Here is a 21,653-nt window from a genome sequence, read left to right on the forward strand (position 1 = left end):
GGTAATTAATTAAAATGTAATTGGTAATTAATTTTAATTGATCATTATGTAAATTGTATTAATGTATTTTCTGTAGCGGGTTGTGGGTTTATAGGGGAATAGGGAGGTAAGTAATTTAATTATAATTAATTACATTTTTAAATTTATTTATTGGTATTTATTTTGAATTAATTGATATTTACATTTTTAATTTATAATTAATTAAAATGTAATTGGTAATTAATTAAAATATAATTGGTAATTCATTTTAATTAATAGTTAATTGATAATTATGTTAATTTTATTAATTTATTTTCTGTAGTGGGTTGTGGGTTTATAGGGGAATAGGGTGGGAAGTAATATAATTGTAATTAATTAAATAATGTTATTTATTGGTTTTGTTGTAATTTTTAATAATTTATTAATTGTTAATTAATTAATTGTTAAATGGTAAATAATTTGTATTAATAGGTAATTATTTGTAATTATTTTTATTTTTTATTTTTAATTGATTATTATAGTATATAAAATTGTTAATTACTTTTAATTAATTTGTATTTGGTCTCAATATTTAATTTATTTGTATTCATATATAAAGTATTTACTTTCCCTACTGTTGTACTCTCTGGAGTGTGAATAGTAATTTTTACCCCTACGATAACCAACGCTTTCCCTACTGTTGCACTCACTGGAGTAGGAATAGTACTTTTTACCCCTACCCTATCCAATGCTTTCCCTACTGTTGCTCTCTTTGGAGTGGGAATACTAATTTTTACCCCTATGCTATCCAACGCTTTCCCTACTGTTGCACTCACTGGAGTGGGAATAGTAATTTTTACCCTCTTGCTATCCAACGCTTTCTCTTCTGTTGCACTCACTGGAGTGGGAATAGTAATTTTTACTCCTACGCTATCCGACACTTTCCCTACTGTTGCACTCTTTGGAGTGGGAATAGTAATTTTTACCCCTACGCTATCTAATGCTTTCCCTATTGTTGCACTCACTGGAGTGGGAATAATAATTTAAACTCTCCCGCTATCCAACGCTTTCCCTACTGTTGCACTCTCTGGAGTGGGAATAGTAATTTTTACCCCTACGCTATCCAACGCTTTCCCTACTGTTGCACTCACTGGAGTGGGAATAGTAATTTTTACCCCTACGCTATCCAACGCTTTCTCTACTGTTGTAGTTACTGGAGTGGTAATAGTATATGTTACCCCTACGCTATCCAACGCTTTCCCTACAGTTGCAATCTTTGGAGTGGGAATAGTAATTTTAACCTTTCCGCTATCCAACGCTTTCCCTACTGTTGCACTTTCTGGAGTGGGAATAGTAATTTTTACCCCTACGCTATCCAACGCTTTCCCTACTGTTGCAATCTTTGGAGTGGGAATAGTAATTTTAACTCTCCCGCTATCCAGCGCTTTCCCTACTGTTGCATTTGCTGGAGTGGGAATAGTAATTTTTACCCTTCCGCTATCCAACGCTTTCTCTAATGTTGCACTCACTGGAGTGGGAATAGTAAATGTTACTGTCCTGCTATCCTATGGTAAAAATATAGTATATATTGTTTATTAATATTATGTTTATATATATATATATGTGTGTGTTTAAAAATGTAATTGTATATTTATTTATTTTTAATTTAAATTAATTATTTATTAATTGTAAGGTTATTTAAGTATTTTAGGTATGTTTAAGTTAAATATATTTATTATTTCATTACTTTTACATTACTTTTAAGATATTTAAAAAATTCTATATTTAGACTAACTATATTTTTTAAATCGATATTTTTGATTCTAAATGTTTGTACTTACCTGTTTGGAGATAGGAAGTCGATATTTTGGTATTCTATATTTTTTACTCGATATTTTGCTACATCGATATTTATGACATCGATATTATGTCAGTGATCCGTTGAAATGGTTCCACTCTTAATGTGGGTTAAAATATGGAGCACTCTGAAGCCGGATTTTCTAGGCGTGGGCTGCAGGGCTGTTGACATTTAAGTAACAATAGCTCAATCCCATGGCTGGCCTACGGTAGGAATACTATTTCTAACTTAGAATTAGAAACACTTTTTGATTCTCCGGTCAGTAAGGATGGGCTTAGTATGCTTAGTGGGGCTACGCGAAGCTACGCAAAGTGGGCGAGAAACTACGCCCACCTACGCACTTCGCGTAGCCCCACTACGCGCCGCCTGCCCCCCTCCCCTACATACCTAATTTGTATAAATACTAAAAGACAAGTAAATAAAAAGCACTTACCTTGTCCACTGCGTCCCGGGGCTCCCTCTTCTCGTTCGTGCCGCTGTCTTGGATACCAATGCGCATGCCCGGCCGCCCGCGCATGCGCATTTCTCGCGATAAATGCGCATGCGCGGACAGCCTACAAATTAGCTATGTAGGGGAGGGCGGGAGGGAGGCGGGTCGCGGGCAACTTCGCAACGCCCACGGAGTGGGCGTAGTGTTGCCTGCTACGCCTACTTTGCAAAGGGCGAAGTAGGCAACACTACAACCACTCCGTGGGCGTAGCGAAGTCCTTCACCCAGGGTTAGTACCGACCCCCAAACAAAAGCCTTAGTAAAGTGAAAATCCCTCTCGTATATAATGGAGGCTCGAATGGTGAGAACTTTGGAAATGGTTTCAGAATCTAACTACATACCAATCTCTACCACTTCTAGAATGGAACCTGATCTAAAATGGATAGTAAATACAGAACATAGATTAAACCTAAGGTTAAGATTAAACACAATCCTTTTACTAGTTGCTTTTCTTTGCGCTGAATCTGGGTTTGCATCTCTACCCTGGAAAGATTCACTCCTGAGGCGGAAGCCGGGAGTTGCAGTTGCTCGTTTATCTTAAAAATTAAATGTCACTTGATTATTATGTTTTTTAATCCTGCACACCTTTAAGCTCTCTTGGGGAAAAAGCCCGACTTGCACTTACTCTTTCAGCCGATTTCAACGCTGTTAGAGCCCAGAGCTGCCGCCATCGCAGGCGTGCACCCTGGACACGCCCCCTCGAGGCCGCGCCCCCTCCCGCCCAGTCAAAAGGTCTTTGAGAACGAGCGCCTGACTGGAAAGATTCACTCCTGAGGCGGAAGCCGGGAGTTGCAGTTGCTCGTTTATCTTAAAAATTAAATGTCAACGCGTATAAGGTAATGATGCAGTGGTATTACACGCCACAGCGTTTGCATAGGATGTTCCCCTCTGCGTCCCCCGGTTGCTGGAGATGTCATCATGTGCCTGGAGACTTTCTGCATATTTGGTGGACTTGCCCAGTGATCGCTATCTTTTGGAAGGAGGTGTTGAGCCATATAAGGGGGGTTCTTGGATTTCCTCTACCTGATGCCGCCAGTACAATATTGCTGGGAATCAAACATGCTGACTTGCTTGCCCTGACTAGTAATGACTGGACTATCACACTGCAAATGCTGGGGGCTGCCAGACAACTTGTTGCCTTGTATTGGAAAAAGGTGGAAGCTCCCCCCATAGCTATCTGGTTTAGCAGGCTCTGGCATGTTCTTACTATGGAATTGCTTTCAGCTAGGTTGCAGTTCCGCTCGACCAGATTTGAGAAGGTTTGGCGACCACTAGTAACTTATCTGTGTAAAAGCGAGTATGCTAGGAATATGCCCCCCAAACTGAGAGCACTGCATCTGATGGAAGATGCGGTGATGCCCTTTAACCCCCGCAGCGTACTGGGATAACGACCTATGACACCAGATCCGACCTCTAAACAGTGTCCTAATGGCTGCCTCTCTCCCCCTGAGCCCTATTGACCCCACTGCCCTGGTTGTCCTCTTTTCCCCTCCTCTTTTCCTCTCGACTTCCTTCCTCTCTGCTCTCTCTAGATTCTGTCTCTACTCGTCTTTGTTGCCTTCTTTCAAGTTTTTAGTTATGCATTGGGCCACTAGGGCTCGATGTTTGTTCACGTTAAACTCTTTGGTCGCTGCCCGCCTTTCGGGGATGAGTCTAAGGCGGGGTATCGCCTGAGCATGGTGGAATACGCGTGTTGTTCTCTCAAATAAGCGATCTGATTGAATGGTGGACTGCACAGATGTGTGAAATGGCGAGACTAACAGATCGTACCACCACATCAGGACACTATGCAATGAGTTTTATAACGCGGCCGGCCCCTTGTGGGTTGTAGGCTTATCGCTGTGTACATGCCCCCCCTCAAACTGAGTTTCCCTACATGGGGATTTACTAATAAAAAGATGTTGAAACAAAAATTAAATGTCACTTGATTATTGGGTTTTTTAATCCTGCACACCTTTAAGCTCTCTTGGGGAAAAAGCCCGACTTGCACTTACTCTTTCAGCCGATTTCAACGCTGTTAGAGCCCAGAGCTGCCGCCATCGCAGACGTGCACCCTGGACACGCCCCCTCGAGGCCACGCCCCTTCCCCTCCTCCATATAATGTGCATTTACCGGAAGCGCAGCGGACGAGCGCAGCGGGAGCGCCGGAGGCGCGCCGGAGGCGCGCCTAAGGCAAGCCCGTCTGCGCCCGTCTGCGTCTGGCCGGGGACAGGGGCCACCCCCCTTGACCCTTCTCAAAGGACACAATACAATTCAGCTACCCTTCTCACTCTGAGACCCCCCACGACGGTTAATTGTCTCCACCAACATCACCCCCTTAAACTTCCCACGTCTTGCCAACATTGCAATGTCAACCTCAAAATGACTCAACCCAAGCAATTTCAGCAAAACTTCATTCTAATGCTTTTAAACTGCAGGTCTATGCCGAAACACAAAACAGAAATCTCACTCCTTCTAGAAGAACGAGCCCCTGATGCCCTCCTTCTAACCGAAACCTGGCTAACTCCAGATATTATCCAAACCTTGCCATCGGACTACCGCATTGAATGCCAGAACCGCGCAAGCGGGAAAGGAGGAGGCCTCGCCATAATTTATAAATCTACTTATCAATGCCATTGTACCTATGACCCTATCCCCGACTGCGAAAGCCTGTCCTTCTGCCTCAAGTTCACTCCTAATGACTGCCTAACAGGTGCGCTAATTTACCGCCCTCCAGGCCCGCTGAACAATTTTTCCTCTTCCGTACCTTCGATGGCTGCAGACATCGCGATGTCCTCCTCTAATTTTACGCTGTTGGGTGACCTCAATATTCATTTTGATGTCAGCACCGACTGCATTGCCAACGAGTTCACAACTAGTTTGGCTGCAATCCAACTAAGACAACTAATAAAGGTGCCTACCCACGATAAAGGTCACATACTTGACCCAGTTTTCACAAACTGTCCTACCCTAACAGTTGAATCTATTACCCCCCTACCCTGGACGGATCACCGTCTAATACTTCGTAACTGGTCCATAGAAAACGTCACCCCGCCCCCGCCCCCTACAACTCGGAAGATGAGAAATTGGTCAAAACTTCCGCTAGAGGCATGGTCCGGCCTCCTCTCTGCCTCCAAACCCGTCCTCTTCAACAATCCGGAACAAAACAGCACATCCTTTAATACATGGTTAGAAAATTCTATTGACCCCATCCTCCCTGCAAGGAATACTTAACTAAAAAGAGCCCGAGAAACCGCTCCCTGGTACTCGGAAAAACTCAGGGAGTTAAAGCGACAGTGCAGGAAAATGGAGAGGAAGTGGCGCTTGGGATACGCCTTAATCGACAGAGAAAGGTATAGACAAAATATCAGAGCCTACAAAACGGAAATAAAAGCTGCTCAATCTACCTACTTTAATGAGAAAATCATGGAAGCCAGGTCAAAACCCAAAGAAATCTTTCAGATAGTTAAAACCCTCTCCAAAATTCCCCCACCTACAATTATAACCCCTGACCCCATCTCCCGCTGCAACGAATTAGCCGAATTTTCTTACCAAAAAATAAATAAAATATATTCTTCATTTACAAACCCCAGCCCCGAAACTGCCCTATCACAACCCACAAGCGCGAAAGAACACCTTGCGCAAACTCACCTAAACGACCTCCAGTTATTAGACCTGGAATCACTCAAACTTCTTGCACTCCAGGTAAAATCTGGTTCCCCCCTCAACCCTGTACCCCCTAAAATGATGAATATGGTCAACTCAATCATTCTTCCTACTCTCCTGGATCTACTTAACAGTTCAATTTCATCAGGGGTGGTCCCCCCTGCCTGGAAACAAGCAATGGTGAAAGCACTATTAAAAAAAATGAACCTCAATCCAGCAGACCCCAACAACTACCGCCCAATCTCCCTGTTACCGTGGGCAAGTAAAATCTTGGAGAAGCATGTCAACCTTCATCTTACCAACTACCTTGAGGAGAACCTCCTGCTGGACGCCTCCCAAACAGGGTTCCGCCCCAGACACGGCACTGAGACGGCATTATTAGCCGTCACAGAAGAAGCTAGAAAGATCTTGGATCGAGGAGGGACAGTGGCAGTGGTCCTTCTCGATCTAAGTGCGGCATTCGATACGGTGTGCCACAAAACTCTACTAGCTCGGCTATCCGATGTCGGTATATCAGGAATGGCCCTAGAATGGCTACGTTCGTTCCTTTGTAACAGAACCTTCCAGGTCTTCGATGGCGACTCTTACTCCAAAAACCATCCCTTAGACTGTGGTGTGCCCCAGGGCTCCTCATTAAGCCCCACGCTGTTTAACGTATACATGAGGCCACTGGCGGTTGTCGTCCAAAAATACGGAATCAAAATCATATTGTATGCGGACGACACCCAGCTGGTGGTCTCCTTAACCCAGAAAGGCAGCATGCTGCCCTCTCAACCCAATCTGGCAGCATGCATGGAGGAGATCAAAAGATGGATGACAGCGTCATCCTTAAAACTCAACGGTGATAAAACCGAGATTATGATCCTCGGCCCCTCTCCTCCCACCACCTACCACCAGTTGTGGCCTTTTAACTTGGGACCTATGCCAACTCCTAAGGAATACATAAAGAGCCTAGGAGTATGGCTAGATAACAAACTTACACTAAACACCCAAGCAACCAAAACAGCTGCAACCTGCTTCGGGATAATTCGAATGTTGAGGAAAATTCTGCCACTACTACCTCTCGAAACTAGACAGGTGGTCATCCAGGGTCTGGTACAATCTAGGCTGGACTTCAACAATGCCTTATATTTAGGAGCCCCAGAGTATGTGTTGGAAAAACTGAAAAGAACACAGAACTGTGCCGCCCGCACCCTTCTACAGATCCCTTGCAGAGAGTCAGTCAAGGCAGGGATCAGATCCCTTCACTGGCTCCCAGTCAGAGAGAGAATAAAATTCAAGGCACTCTGCATATCACATCAAGCATTTTACAGAGCAAACCCGGAAATCAACCACTTACTTCTCTCTCCCTATTACCCTGGAAAAACCCTGCGCTCCACAAACGCACTCCTCGCCATAGTGCCTAGAATCAAAAAAGCCAGAGCAGGAGGCAGGTCTTTTTCGCTGAATGCTTCCAAACTCTGGAACTCGCTCCCCTTCTCACTCCGAGCCATTCCCTCCCTTCTACACTTCCGCAAAGAACTTAAAACCCTTCAATTCAGAAACTAATGCGTGCCTGCCTCCCCCCCTCCTCTGAATCTGTGTCTCTTTTCCACCACCAGCGCTTGGACGCCCTTGGGCAACAGCCCCGCTCTACAAAACGCCTTCACTTCACTTACTTGACTTCACCCTGCTGTCCATGTGATGCTTCTTCCACTCAAACTGATGCGCACTTTATGCTATTCTGCCTTTATAGCGCAATTTCAGAGTCTGCATTTAACACCCAATTTTAAAGCCACAGCATTTCACATTCTACCAAGAAGGGATAGATTTTTCAAAAAGTTTTTCTTCTCTGAAAATAGCAGCCCTAAGAGTTGTATTTGGTGCACTTTAGTGGCCATCTCATCCTGTGAGTCTGCCATGATAACGTTGTCTCACTGAGATCCTGTCACAGAGCTCACTGACACTTACAGCCCTCCGTCACCCCTCAGTCGCCCTTCTCATCCTGTCAGTCTGACATGATAACGGTGTCTCACCGAGATCCCGGCCACAGAGCTCACTGACACTTACAGCTCCTGTCACCCCTCAGTCGCCCTTCTCACCCTGTCAGTCTTCCTTGATAACGGTGTCTCACTGAGATGCCTGCCACAGAGCTCACTGACACTTACAGGCCTCCGTCACCCCTCAGTCGCCCTTCTCATCCTGTCAGTCTGCCATGATAACGGTGTCTCACTGAGATCCCTCCACGGAGCTCACTGACACTTACAACCCTCCGCCATCCCTCAGTCGCCCTTCTCACCCCGTCAGTCTGCCGTGATAACGATGTCTCACTGAGATCAGGACACAGAGCTCACTGACACTTACAGCCCTCCGCCACCCCTCAGTCGCCCTTCTCATCCTCTCAGTCTGCCATGATAACGGCGTCTCACTGAGATCCCACCACAGAGGTCACTGACACTTACAGCCCTCAGTTGCCCTTCTCATCCTGTCAGTCTGCCATGATAACGGCGTCTCACTGAGATCCCACCACAGAGGTCACTGACACTTACAGCCCTCAGTTGCCCTTCTCATCCTGTGAGTCTGCCATGATAACGGCGTCTCACTGAGATCCCTCCACAGAGCTCACTGACACTTACAGCCCTCAGTCACCCCTCAGTTGCCCTTCTCATCCTGTGAGTCTGCCATGATAACGGCGTCTCACTGAGATCCCACCACAGAGGTCACTGACACTTACAGCCCTCAGTTGCCCTTCTCATCCTGTGAGTCTGCCATGATAACGGCGTCTCACTGAGATCCCACCACAGAGGTCACTGACACTTACAGCCCTCCGTCACCCCTCAGTCGCCCTTCTCATCCTCTCAGTCTGCCATGATAACGGCGTCTCACTGAGATCCCTCCACAGAGCTCACTGACACTTACAGCCCTCCGTCACCCCTCAGTCGCCCTTCTCATCCTCTCAGTCTGCCATGATAACGGTGTCTCACTGAGATCCCTGCCACAGAGCTCACTGACACTTACAGCCCTCCGTCACCCCTCAGTCGCACTTCTCATCCTGTCAGTCTGTCATGATAACGGTGTCTCACTGAGATCCGATCCACAGAGCTCACTGACACTTACAGCCCTCCGTCACCCCTCAGTCTCCCTTCTCATCCTGTCAGTCTGCCATGATAACGGTGTCTCACTGAGATCCCTCCACAGAGCTCACTGACACTTTCACCCCGCAGTTGCCGCAGAGGAGCGCTTCTCTTCTCCTCAATCTCTCTCTTTCCATTCTCTTCCTCGACCCTGCCGCTCTCTGCTCCCGTTTTAAGTCCGGGAATCCTGAGGGGGAAGGAGGAGAACTGCGCTCAGGCTGTCATGTGACCTGGTGGTCACCTGATGTATAATCAGCCCGGTAACTGGTGTTAAATAATGTGTTATTTCGCTGTCAGTTGGGTGAACACAAACTTCTTTACCAAGTTATTACACTGCACAGACCCCGAGCAGGGTGGGTTAGGATAGTCAATCATTGTTAAAAACTCATGTTTCCCTTGTCTCCTTAGGGGATACAAGGTAGTGAAATTTAAAATATTTATATATCTTACCTTCCATGTCTGCTTCACTCAGTTTGCATTTCTTACCGAAGCCTGAGAAAAGAAAAATACAAATCAGCTGTACAACTTTATCAGTGCAGTACACAACATACACCAGACCAATGTGTCGGAGGTGGGTCTTGGTAACACTCACAAATTCTCTTGCCTGGTCTTTAGCTCATGTCAAAGTCAAACCTGGAAAAGAACAAGGACCACTTGGCATGGGGAGTACATACAGTTCATGGATTTAAGGTATCCTAATTGTTGTGATCGGTCCAAACACTTATTCTGTCCTGGAAGATAATGCCCAAGTGAGGCAAAGCTTCTTTTATCACCAATAACTCCCTGCCATAGATGGTGTAATTAACTTCTGAATATGTCAGAGTTCAGGAATCTGTTTGAGATAGAACAGTGTGAATAACAGAAGTTGACTGTAAGGAATCGGGTTGCCAATTGAGAAGTGTGGAGGCCCCACTCAGGCATCAACCACAATCCTTGTCACGGTGAACCACAAACAACACTAAATGAACCTGTGTTTCAACCTCTGGTATCTTGGCACAAAGCAGCCCAGCTTAACGTAAAGGCAATGTGTAAAGTTTTTATGCAGCCTTCAAACAATAATCAAGTGACACAACACAAGAAAAATCGTAAATAAATTTAGAAAAATAGAGTACATTTTAACCCCTTCCATGCTTATTACGGGATGTATGACATTACAACGCATGCTTTTACCACGCATGCCTTTACAACGCGGTTTTTACAACGCATAGCGCTTTGGGGTGCTGGATAGTGAATAGTTTAATTTACTATTCAAACTCCAGTTCCCATGGATAGTAGGGAAGGTGTTGGATAGTAAATTAAATCTATTCCCTATCCTAGAGCGCCCCCCCAGCGCAATGCGTTGTAATGGTTTGCGTTGTAAAAGTTGCGATGTAAAAGCACTGCGAGGTAAAAGTTGTGTTGTAAAGGATGATCCCTCAGGAAATCCCTTTGCTGCAGATAGCAGAGGCATTTCCCTTTTTTTGCCTGGGGAGGTGGGGAAGAGTTTCCCCAACCTCCCCTGGGCTATTTTTGGATTTTAGTGTAATGATGATCGCGCGCATGGCGCTCTATTGTCATTACAACGAAATCGAAACTGAAACATGCTTTCAAATTCAAAGATTTGGAGCTTGTGGGGCTATCTCAGACCCCCGAGCACCGAAAAAGATCGGAGAGGTATTATTGGAAAAGGGAGAATCTCACCTTTCCAATGGTACCCTTTTCTAGTGGATCCCTGCTTGGGGATTACCCCAGGAGGGTGATCCCCAAGCAGGGATTCACCCACTAGCACCAGGGAGGGGGGGAGCGGCACCTTGGGCAAGGGCCCTTGCTCCCCCCATTTTCTGTTGGGCACAGCATTCTTTCTGCCCCCCCTGAGGGCAGAAAGACCACTAGACACTAGGAATAATTTGTTATTAACGTTGGGGTGGAGGCTGCCCAAAAAGGGCATTGCAATGACCCCCCCCTCAACTCACCCCCACAGATATGTCAGTCTATCTGCCCCCAGGGGGCAGACGTGGCAGCAGTCCCCAATCTGCCCCCCCGGGGTGCAGAAAACCCACTAGAAACCATTAATTTGTCTTTATTGAGGTTACGGTTGGGGCTGCCCAAAAAGGGCATGACAATGCCCCCACCCCTCTCCAGAGAAAGGTCAGTATTTCTGCCCTCCAGGGGCCATAAAGCCCACTAGAAACCAGGGATTTTGTTTTAGTAATGTGGGTGGGGGCTGCCCAGAATGGGCATGATAATGCCCCCACACTAACGACAATTACCAGTCTTTCTGACCCTCCACGGAGGCATATTGGGGCAATAAGCCCTTATCTGCCCCCCGGACGGGGGCAGAAAGCCCACTAGGTCTCAGGATTTCTTTTTTTTTAATTCAGGGGCGAGGTATGCGTGATGATGGGGGCGGGTTGTTTTGTGATAGGTCATTTTGATGTCCCCTCAATATATTTTGGGCCATTAGCTGTCTCGGGTACTTGACACACCTACGCGAGTGAGGTACCATTTTTATCTGAAGACCAAGGGGAATGCTGGGAGGTAGGAAATTTGTAGATCCACTTAGATTCTCACACAGAAAGTGATTTTTTCAGCTAAATTTGAGGTTTGCAGGGCATTCTGGGTAGGAAACCGTTGGGTGATCCATGCAAGCCGTACCTCACTGGACTCCCCCGGGTGTCTAGTTTTCAGAAATGTGTGGTTTGGTAGTTTCCCAAGATGGCTGCCGAGCCCAGAGCCAAAAACCCAGGTGACCCCCCTAGTAAAACCAGGTTGTTTTGTGATAGGTCATTTTGATGTCTCCAGAATACGTTTTGGGCCCTTGCCTGTCGCGGGTACTTCACCCACCCATGCAAGTGAGGTACCATTTTTATTGAGAGACCTGGAGAAACGCTGGGTGGTTGCAAATTTGTCGATCCACATAGATTTCGGAACCTACCCACACAGAAATTTGAGAAATGTTTACGAAAAAAATACTTTTTTCTAAAATTTCTGTGTGGGTAAGTTCTGAAATCTACGTGGATCCATAAATTTCCTACCACCCAGCGTTCCCCCGGGTCTTCATATGAAAATGGTACCTCACTCGCATGGGTGGGTGAAGTACCCAAGACAGGCAATGGTCCTAAACGTATTGAGGAGACATCAAAATGACCTATCACAAAACAACCTGGTTATGCAAGTGGGTTCACCTGAGTTTTTGGCCCCGGGCACGGTGGCCATCTTGGAAAACTTTTATAAAAACTAGACACCCGGGGGAGTCCAGCGAGGCATGGTTTGCGTAGATCCCCAAACATTTTCCTACCCAGAATGCCCTGCAAACTTCAAATATAGCTAAAAAAAATCACTTTTTTCTAAACTTATTGTGTGGGAAATTAACGCTGCTTGGTTATTGGCTCTGGGTTTGTTGGGTTCTTGGTGAACCTACAAGTCCTATATATCCCCACAACCAGAAAGGTCCAGCAGATGTAACGGTATATTTCTTTCAAACAGTTGCCATAATTAGAAAAGTTACAGGTGAAAATGTTGACAAAAATCGCAGTTTTTTTCAACTAATTTTCAATTTTTCTTACATTTAACTGTTAGTTTCTGTGAAGAAACCTTGACGAATATACACAAATGACCCCTTGCTGAATTAGGAATTTTATCGATGTTTCTAAAATGTATAGCGTTCGAGGATCCATTATTGCTCTCATATCCATTTCTACCATTAACTGGAAGGAGGTTGAAAGCACAAAAAAGCAAAAATAGGCCATGTCCCAGAAAAATGCAAAACTGTAGAAAATATTGGTTTTCTGACAAAAGTCTGCTTGTCCCTGAAAGCTGGGAAGATGGTGATTTCAGCACCACAACCCGTTTGTTAATACCATTTGCAGTCGTTTTTCCCCATTTTTGCCAAAAATACTAAAATGTAGCTGTTTTTTGCGTACTTTCTGGGTCCCCTCCAGGGGAATCTACAAACCCTGGGTTCCTTTAGAATCCCATGATATTGTAAAAAAAAAAAGGACGCAAATTTGGTGTGGATACCCTATGTGGTCAAAAAGTTACAGGGGCCTAAGCGTGAACTACCCCAAATAGCCAAAAAAAGGCTTAGCACAGGGGAGGAAATGGCCTACCAGCGAATGGGTTAATAAATAAAATGGCGCCAAAATGAAAAAATGCTATCAATACAATAGGAGATATTAATTTTTAAACTTTTAGGTAAAAATAGAGTCAAGAAGCAGAAAGTGCCACTCGTGGATATCTGGATCAAGGAAAGCAGGTCCTTTAGACAGCACGGCAGTCCTTCCAGCAGCACAGACGTTCTTCAATCTGCAGGGCAGTCCTTCCTGCCACAGGGCAGTCCATCCAGCAGCAGGTCAGTGCTTCCAGCCGCAGGGCAGTCCTTCCAGCAGCAGGGCAGTCCATCCGGCAGCAGGGCAGTCCATCCGGCAGCAGGGCAGTCCATCCGGCAGCAGGGCAGTTCATCCGGCAGCAGGGCAGTCCATCCGGCAGCAGGGCAGTCCATCCGGCAGCAGGGCAGTCCATCCAGCAGCACGAACCAGCAGCAGGGCAGTGCTTCCAGCAGCAGAGCAGTCCTTCCAGCAGCAGGGCAGTCCTTCCGGCAGCAGGGCGGTCCTTCCAGCAGCAGGGCAGTCCTTCCAGCAGCAGGGCAGTCCTTCCAGCAGCAGGGCAGTCCTTCCAGCAGCAGGGCAGTCCTTCCAGAAGCAGGGCAGTCCTTCCAGCAGCAGGTCAGTCCTTCCGGCAGCAGGGCAGAGCTTCTGGGAGCAGGGCAGCCCTTCTAGCATCAGGTCGGTTCTTCCAGCAGCTGGGTATCCTCCGTCTAAAACTTCCACAGGTTCAGGGGTATTCTGATGAGATGTTCTGAAGGTCCCACTTTTATATCTGGTGCCAGCATCTGTGTGGGGTACTTCCCCGACCGATCCCCAAAACTGGTTCTCGTCAATTCCTCCTCTGATCCTGTATTCAATCCATAAAGGATAACAAAGGCGAGTAAGGCTGGTGTCAGATCCCTTTTTGTTTGTAGGCAGGACCCTTTGAAATGCAAATGAGGCAGGGTGCAGCACCTCTCCAGCTATCCTGTAAGAAAGACCCTCTCTCCTCACACCTATGCCTTCCTTGTTCCAATGTCTGGAAGCAATACAGAATACCAACAGCCGAGCCACTCACAGCCATGTGAATCAGGACACTGGCAGAGATGTCCAGCTGCCCAGGAAAGAAAATGGCAAGCTTCTAAAAGGGGCATTTTTAGAATTGTGGCTTAAATCCAACTTCATCACTACAGAGGATATTAAATTACAATTCATTTGAGCATAAACAGCACATCTCCATCTACTCCCCTTCTGAAGATACCACTTACTAAGTGCATAAAGGTAACCCATTGTTAGTCTGTGAGAGAGATAGGTTTTGCAACAGTGAAATAAGACTTTAGGAGTTTTTCACTGTCAGCACATGTAACACCTAAGTACACATGACCTACTTTTTAAATAACAAACACCCTGCCCTATTAGCCTGTAGGTCCTACCTAAGGTTGGCCTATAAGCAGTGTTACCCCTACAATGCACGCCTGAGTGCCCGCCCAGCCACCCTTTACATGCAGCGCAGAATGAGGCTCTAAGCACACATAAAGATGAATCAGAAGTTGTCTTTATATTTCCCTTTTTAAGGGCATAGGTTTCTTTTTCATGCTTTTTTAGCATCTGGGGAGTGCATTTTGAGAAAAGCTCAGGCTTTGTTAAGTGCAGTTTATAAATGATGACACGCTGCTGCTTCTTTTGAACCTGTGATTATAAGTTCTACCTGTGAGGGTCTGCGGCTGCTGTATGAGGGAGCACAAAGCAGCTCATAAATTCATGTGTGCTACATGTGACCAACATGCAGCAGCTCTTTGCTGAGAAACACCTTCAGAAACAGAACTGAATGCGCTTCTTTATTGATGCAAGGCTCTTTGACAAACCACTTTGTAGAAGCTGGACGGACAGTGTGCAACGTCCATCTGCGTGAAAAGAATGGACTGTTTTGAAATGTAGCATTTGTTTGTTCTTCTGATAAAAAGGCTTGTGTAGATACAAGAGTCCAACTTGCAATATCTAATATCTGACACAGAGGCAAATCGCACCGGGTTTGTGATTTCCCTCCCAATAAATCCCATTATAAAGCAGTGCTGTGAGAAATGGGTGGGTCTCCTCCTACCATGTCAGCGATTCTTTCTAGTTTTCATTTCCCGTGTTTTATTTCATCTTGCACTCCCTCGGTGCACTTGTTTTCCAAAATGCACTTCTGTAAATTCTTAATACAACACACAGCTCTTGTATAGTCACCGATCCTTTGTACTCCCACATCTTCCCAATCCACCAGCTGTGGCTGTATGAGAGGGACTCGTCCCCGCCTGGGACCGATCCTTTGTACTCCCACATCTTCCCAATCCACCAGCTGTCGCTGTATGAGAGGGGACTCGTCCCCGCCTGGGACCGATCCTTTGTACTCCCACATCTTCCCAATCCACCAGCTGTGGCTGTATGAGAGGGACTCGTCCCCGCCTGGGACCGATCCTTTGTACTCCCACATCTTCCCAATCCACCAGCTGTGGCTGTATGAGAGGGACTCGTCCCCGCCTGGGACCGATCCTTTGTACTCCCACATCTTCCCAATCCACCAGCTGTGGCTGTATGAGAGGGGACTCGTCCCCGCCTGGGACCGATCCTTTGTACTCCCACATCTTCCCAATCCACCAGCTGTGGCTGTATGAGAGGGACTCGTCCCCGCCTGGGACCGATCCTTTGTACTCCCACATCTTCCCAATCCACCAGCTGTGGCTGTATGAGAGGGACTCGTCCCCGCCTGGGACCGATCCTTTGTACTCCCACATCTTCCCAATCCACCAGCTGTCGCTGTATGAGAGGGGACTCATCCCCGCCTGGGAGGCTTGGCGCATAGAGCGGTTTTCCCCTTGAACGAATCGTGCATCTGTCCCAAAACTTCACTAATACAGAGAGTAACACCCCCATATGCTGACTCTTCTTGTTAGAAATGGGATTCCTGGCTGGCCAGGGCTTGCGCCAAAGTCAGTCAGAGACCACCACTCTAAGTCAGGGCACGGTAGTTACACGCCAAGATAACCCCTACTCACCCTCTAGGTAACGTGGCGCGAGCAGCACGGCTAATCTCGGAGGCTATGTAGGTTAAGTGTTTGAGCACGCACCCAGCAACAACACCCAAGGCCCACCACAAAGGAAACTCCACACAAGGTTATATAAAAATAGCCTTTGTATTATACCAAACACATTAGATAAAAACACACACTTTACAATGTGCCAACAGGCAAGGGCAGAATTTACAGGGGATTATGTACATGGGACAGGGTCACACGGGCCACTGTCATGTATAGGCACTTTTAGAACTAGCACTTTGTAGGAATAGAATACTTGTAGGAATAACACTTAGCACATAGAACACTTGTAGCACAAAATAGCAAATGTAGAACACAACCAGTAATCACTGGTAACAGTTAAGTACCACCTACGCAACCCTAACCACCTTAGGAAAATATTACGCAGGGAATCAGGACCTCACTAGCAACACCTGTACTAGAAAGAACAACCACCTAAGTATCACCATAAATTTAGGGGTATAGGCATAGGAACATTACACATGATGCATCACAACATTCAGAGGTGTAGGGAAGAAAAACACATGATGCATAAACATACATTTAGCGGTGTAAGAACAAGGCACATGACGCATCAAAACACATTCAGAGGTGCAGCACAGGAGAACACATGATGCATAAACAACACATTCAGAGGTGTAAGAACAAGGCACATGATGCATAAAAACACATTCAGAGGTGCAGAAAGAACAATTGCGCCAAACTCACATAAGTTACTACCTGTGACTGTCCCTAGGCCAACTGGCCTCGCTGGGGCAAGGACGCCCTGTATCCCAAAGTCAGGGGCCTAAACGTAGCAGCTGCCCACTAAGTGCTGGGCAGCTGTAGCAGCAATGGGGGGGGGCAACGTGGGAGCCTCACAGGCTCTGAACTGACTGCCCCTGGAGCCCTTGTGGGCTCTCAAAACAAATGTGGCGCCGTGAGCTTCTCTGGGCTCGAAGAATAATGCGCCTGAGCCCCTTGTGGACTCTTCAACAAACTGGGGCCTTGGAAGACGGGGGGAGCCTACCTGGGCAAAGTGATGCCCCCGGAGCCTCTCTTAGGCTCTTTGCAAACGATTGCCGCTTTGTGTGGGCCTCTCTGGCTCTGAATAATGATGTGCCCCCTGAGCCTTTCAGGCTCGAACACAAAATGCAGCCGTCATTCGAGTCCCTCCTCGGGGGACTCGGCTACTGGAAATGCCCTTGGAGCCCTCCGTGGGCTCTACAACAATAATGCAGGGGAGGCCCCCTGCCAAGTGGGGCCGCCCGGGGGAACCAACAAGGATAACCCGCACTCACCAGCGCCACTCCTCGGGACCTCGCTGGAGGTGGGCGGAGCTCCCTGCTTCCTCCTGCGGGGCTGCGGGGCTTTCCTCTCGGCGGAACCTCCTTTAGGCAGGGCGCGCTCTCTCCAGACACCGGAGCCCCGCCTGTACCTGCAGCCGCCTCTCCTGCTCACACGGGAGCCTCGCTCCCTGCAGCACTCTGGGGCTCTCTCTCCTCCTGGGAAACCCAGGGGGAAGTACGGTGACTTCCGGTTGTCCCTTGGTCCCACCCCCGGCCTGCCTGACTTCCTGCTGCGGGCCGGGCGGCGGCGGGGACAATCTCGGGCTCAATCCGGGGTAGGCTCCCGGCGTAAATCAGTAATAAGGCGAGATGGGCAGTTGCTCGGGGTGGCAATCCAGCGGGGCAATAAAAGTGCGGCAATGAGCGGGGTGGCAGCCGCGCCGCTCAGTTCAACGATACTGCGGGAAGAATGCCGGGTAGGCACCGTCCTTTGCAAATAAAGCGCCCTCAGGCGCTTAGAAGACAATTAAAGCGCTCCCAGGCACTATTGAAAAGGTAAAGCGCTCCCAGGCCCTAGTGGCACAATTACAGCGCTCCCCAGCGCTACAAGGTTCCAGGGGCCAGGGCAAAGCGCTCCCCAGCGCGAGGGTGCCCCAAAGGGTATCAACTAGTCCTTCAGGAGGTGGGGGGGCAAGGCTGGGCCCAGAGCCAGCTCACAGGGTCCTCCTAGGCAGGGAGGCAATCCCCAGTGGCGGTCCTTCTGGCACCCAGCAGCAGCCCCCCTCAGGAAAAGGATCCAGGAAGAGAACCTTTTGTAAGGGGACACAGCCCCTTTTTATACATTAAATCCCTTTGTCTCAGGGTGCAGGGTGGGGGAGAAACCAGTCGCTGCTGGTTTTGGAGTACTTTGTTTACCCCAGCCACCCTTTCCATTCACCAGGCAGGCTAGGGTCATCAGTCGCACCACAGGGGGCGGAGCCAGCATTGTGTGGGGAAAGCCCAGCCCTATTCAGGTCCCAGGTGCACCACTCCCTCACATCACACATGCTAATCTCAACACTCACCACCGGTGCAGACCCATCCAGACTCCTGGAGCCAGGCTCACCAGCCAGCTCCAGCCAATCACACGCCAGCACCCTTACTGCACACACACACCAATGTCTAGAAGTGGCACTTCCACACTAGACACAATCATGCCGCATACATCATTATGCAGCACTTAATCACAAGAGTCCGGACATACCAAACTCGAGCCTGCACACCTCACGTATCAGGAACTGCCAGGGGCACAGACATTCCTCATGCATTCCTATGGGAGGGCAAGCCAACCTTACTCCACGCACTCAGAGTGCGCACGCACTTTCCAATGGGACACAGTGAAAGTGCGCAGAAACCAAAAATCACTACCTTCAATTCACATTCAAAAAGCAAAAAGTTTAGGAGTGAACCTGTGTTAGAGGGGGAGATCCCAGGGGAGACCAGGATGTGCGCCTGACCACCCTGTGTCCCACCTCTCCTAGGAACACTGCCGAGCACTGGCGGGAGACCCCTCAGGGAGAGGATCTCGAATCTAGGATCGCACGCGCTGAGCTAGCACCACTGGACAAAGAGACACCACACAGTAGGGTTCACGAGAATGTATTTGTTAACTCTGCAAGCAAAATTATATCTTTGTGATACGCAGGGTCGTATATACACCGAGCAAGGGCTCAGGAAGTCTCGGTAGGGATTACGGTAGTGGGACAGTCTCAATGTTCAAAAGTCACTGTAGGTGCGTATCCGTCACACAGCTCTCAATCCTCGAGCCGGGGGATACGGGTGGATCGGGGGTCCAGCCGGACCAAGATAGTCTCTGAGCCACGATCGAATCAGCAGGGCTCGAGCAAGGATGTAGTAGTTCTTACTGTCTTTAGGGAGCCGCGATCAGCTCAGCGGGGCTCAGGAGGTCTCAAGGTTGCAGGGGAGCCACGACACCGTCAGCAGGGCTCAGATGGGTTTGGGCAGAAGTCCTTCTCTGCTGGGTAGGAGCCGTGACAAGGTCAGCTGGGCTCAGATGGTTCTCAAGGTTGCAAGGGAACCGCGACAGCGTCAGCAGGGCTACGGTGGTTTCGGGCAGAAGTCCTTCTCTGCCGGGTAGGAGCAGCGACGAAGTCAGCAGGGCTCAGATGATTCTCGAGTAGAAGTCCTTCTCAGCTCGGTAGGAGCTGCGACGAGGTCAGCATGGTTCACGTGGTCCATGATACAACTGCTGATCGTCCCAGAGCGGCCCTTGATATAGGACGGCCCTCCTTTGATGTCCGGAGTCCTCGCGGCGGAGGTCTTAGCACCTGGGAGCCGGTTGTTGTGGGTTCCGCCTGGGCGGCTTCTTTCATCCTTTCAAGTAGGGTCTGGAGAGGTCCCAGACACGCCGCAGGCCTGGAGCCAGCCCTCAGGGAGGCCGATGGGTGATCGAAAAGCATCTCTTGAGGGGAGGTGGGAGGTGTGATCGAACTACTCCTCCCTCTCTCACTCACGGGGAGCGCTCTACCCCCCAGCCGGGTATGGCGGGCCTAGGGTCGAGGTCGACTGGGGCCGGGGCGGCCATCTTAGGTGCAGGGACATGGGTACCGGGCCTCGGGTAGCAGGAAGATGGAGGGAGGGGACGGGAAAGCCCAGTGTCGGGGATGTGGGTTGTGGAGGGAATGGTCGGGTGATTCAGGGTCATGGGGGGTTGCACGGGTCAGGAAGGACCACGCCACGAGGCCGGGTCCAACACGCGTCCCCCCCAGCTGAAGGTCGAGGGGAACTACCCATCCTCTTGGGGTTCTCATCGCTGAGGCGGAAGAATCTGGAGAGGCCGTCAGCGTTGGCGTGGTCAGTACCAGGGCGGTGCTCTACTGTGAAGTCCATCCCCTGTAGGGAGATTGACCATCTCAGCAGTTTGGGGTTCTCCCCTCATCGGCATGAGCCACCGTAAGGGTCGATGATCTGTCTGCACTCGGAAGTGGGTTCTGAACAGGTAGGGTCGGAGTTTCTTGAGGACCCAGACAACTGCGAACGCTTCTCGTTCGATGGTGCTCCATCTCTGTTCTCGCGGCAGTAACCTTCTGCTAATAAAGGCTACGGGCTGATCTATGCCTTTCTCATTGAGCAAGGACAGTACGGCCCAGATACCATGCTCGGAGGCGTCGGTTTGGACCACAAACTCCTTCGAGTAGTCCGGGGCTTGGAGCACGGGGGCAGTACACATGGCGGTCTTGAGGGCGTCGAACGCCTCTTGACAGGAGGGGGTCCACTGCACATGCTTGGGCTGCTTCTTAGACGTCAACTCCGTGAGGGGGCCCACTATGCTGCCGTAACTCTTTATGAACCTCCGGTAGTAGCCGGTGAGGCCCAGGAAGGCTCGGACCTCGGTTTGTGTGGTGGGGGTTCCCAGGCCAGGATGGAATCGATCTTCGGCTGGAGAGGGGAGACCTGCCCGCTCCCGACCTGATGGCCTAGGTAGGTCACTGACCCCTGCCCAATCTGGCACTTGCTAGCTTTCACTGTCAAGCCTGCCTGGCGCAGGGCTAGCAACTTCTTCCGGAGGTGCCGGAGGTGCTCGTCCCATTGTGGAAAAGTAAATTTTGCCATGTTCTGTGTCTCTACGTGTCATCCATCATATGTTATGTGTGCATGACCAATATGCATATGTTATTCCCCATGTCCGATTCAAGACGCAATTATAGTTGTGTCCACCTCTGATCTGCCATTTCCTAGTCCTCATGAGTAATATGAGTGTCAGGCCTATGTAAAGTTATGTTGCCACGTTTCTCAGTGTGCACGTTATTTCATTATAAAGTCCCCGTTTCTAGGCCTCAAAAGGGCCCGGACACCAGATTCAGTTCCTGTCTCCTGAAGCCTCGCTGAGGAGCGATACAGCCCCCACCTGTATCCTCGACCCTTCACTTACTTCCTGCCTCTCAGTGCCCGGCCCAGCCTGGCTCAGTCTCTGAGTCTGCCAAGAATATGTTATAGTTCCAGTTATCAGTTCAGTCCTCCTTCTCTGCATTCCTAAGCTACTGAACTGCATCAATAGTTTCCGTCATTGTCTAGCCTTCACGTCTCCACGTTAGAGAAATACTGCATTTAATGGTCATTTAATATTCTTCATCACGTACTACATGTAGAATAATGCATGGTCCAGTCTTAGAATCAAGTTA

General features: G+C 48.6%; 1 protein-coding gene across 1 annotated transcript in view; it reads right to left on the reverse strand.

Annotated features, from left to right (window-relative positions):
• The window catches only part of LOC144774144 (NACHT, LRR and PYD domains-containing protein 12-like), a 518,892-nt gene that overhangs the window by 409,219 nt on the left and 88,020 nt on the right, over positions 1–21,653 (reverse strand). The window contains exon 2 of the mRNA XM_078659163.1: positions 9,514–9,555. Within this exon, the coding sequence (XP_078515289.1) occupies positions 9,514–9,555 (42 nt within the window). The remainder of the gene's footprint in view (positions 1–9,513; positions 9,556–21,653) is intronic.

Source organism: Lissotriton helveticus, chromosome 8 (genome assembly GCF_964261635.1).
Source record: "Lissotriton helveticus chromosome 8, aLisHel1.1, whole genome shotgun sequence".
Classification (NCBI taxonomy): Eukaryota; Metazoa; Chordata; class Amphibia; order Caudata; family Salamandridae; genus Lissotriton; species Lissotriton helveticus.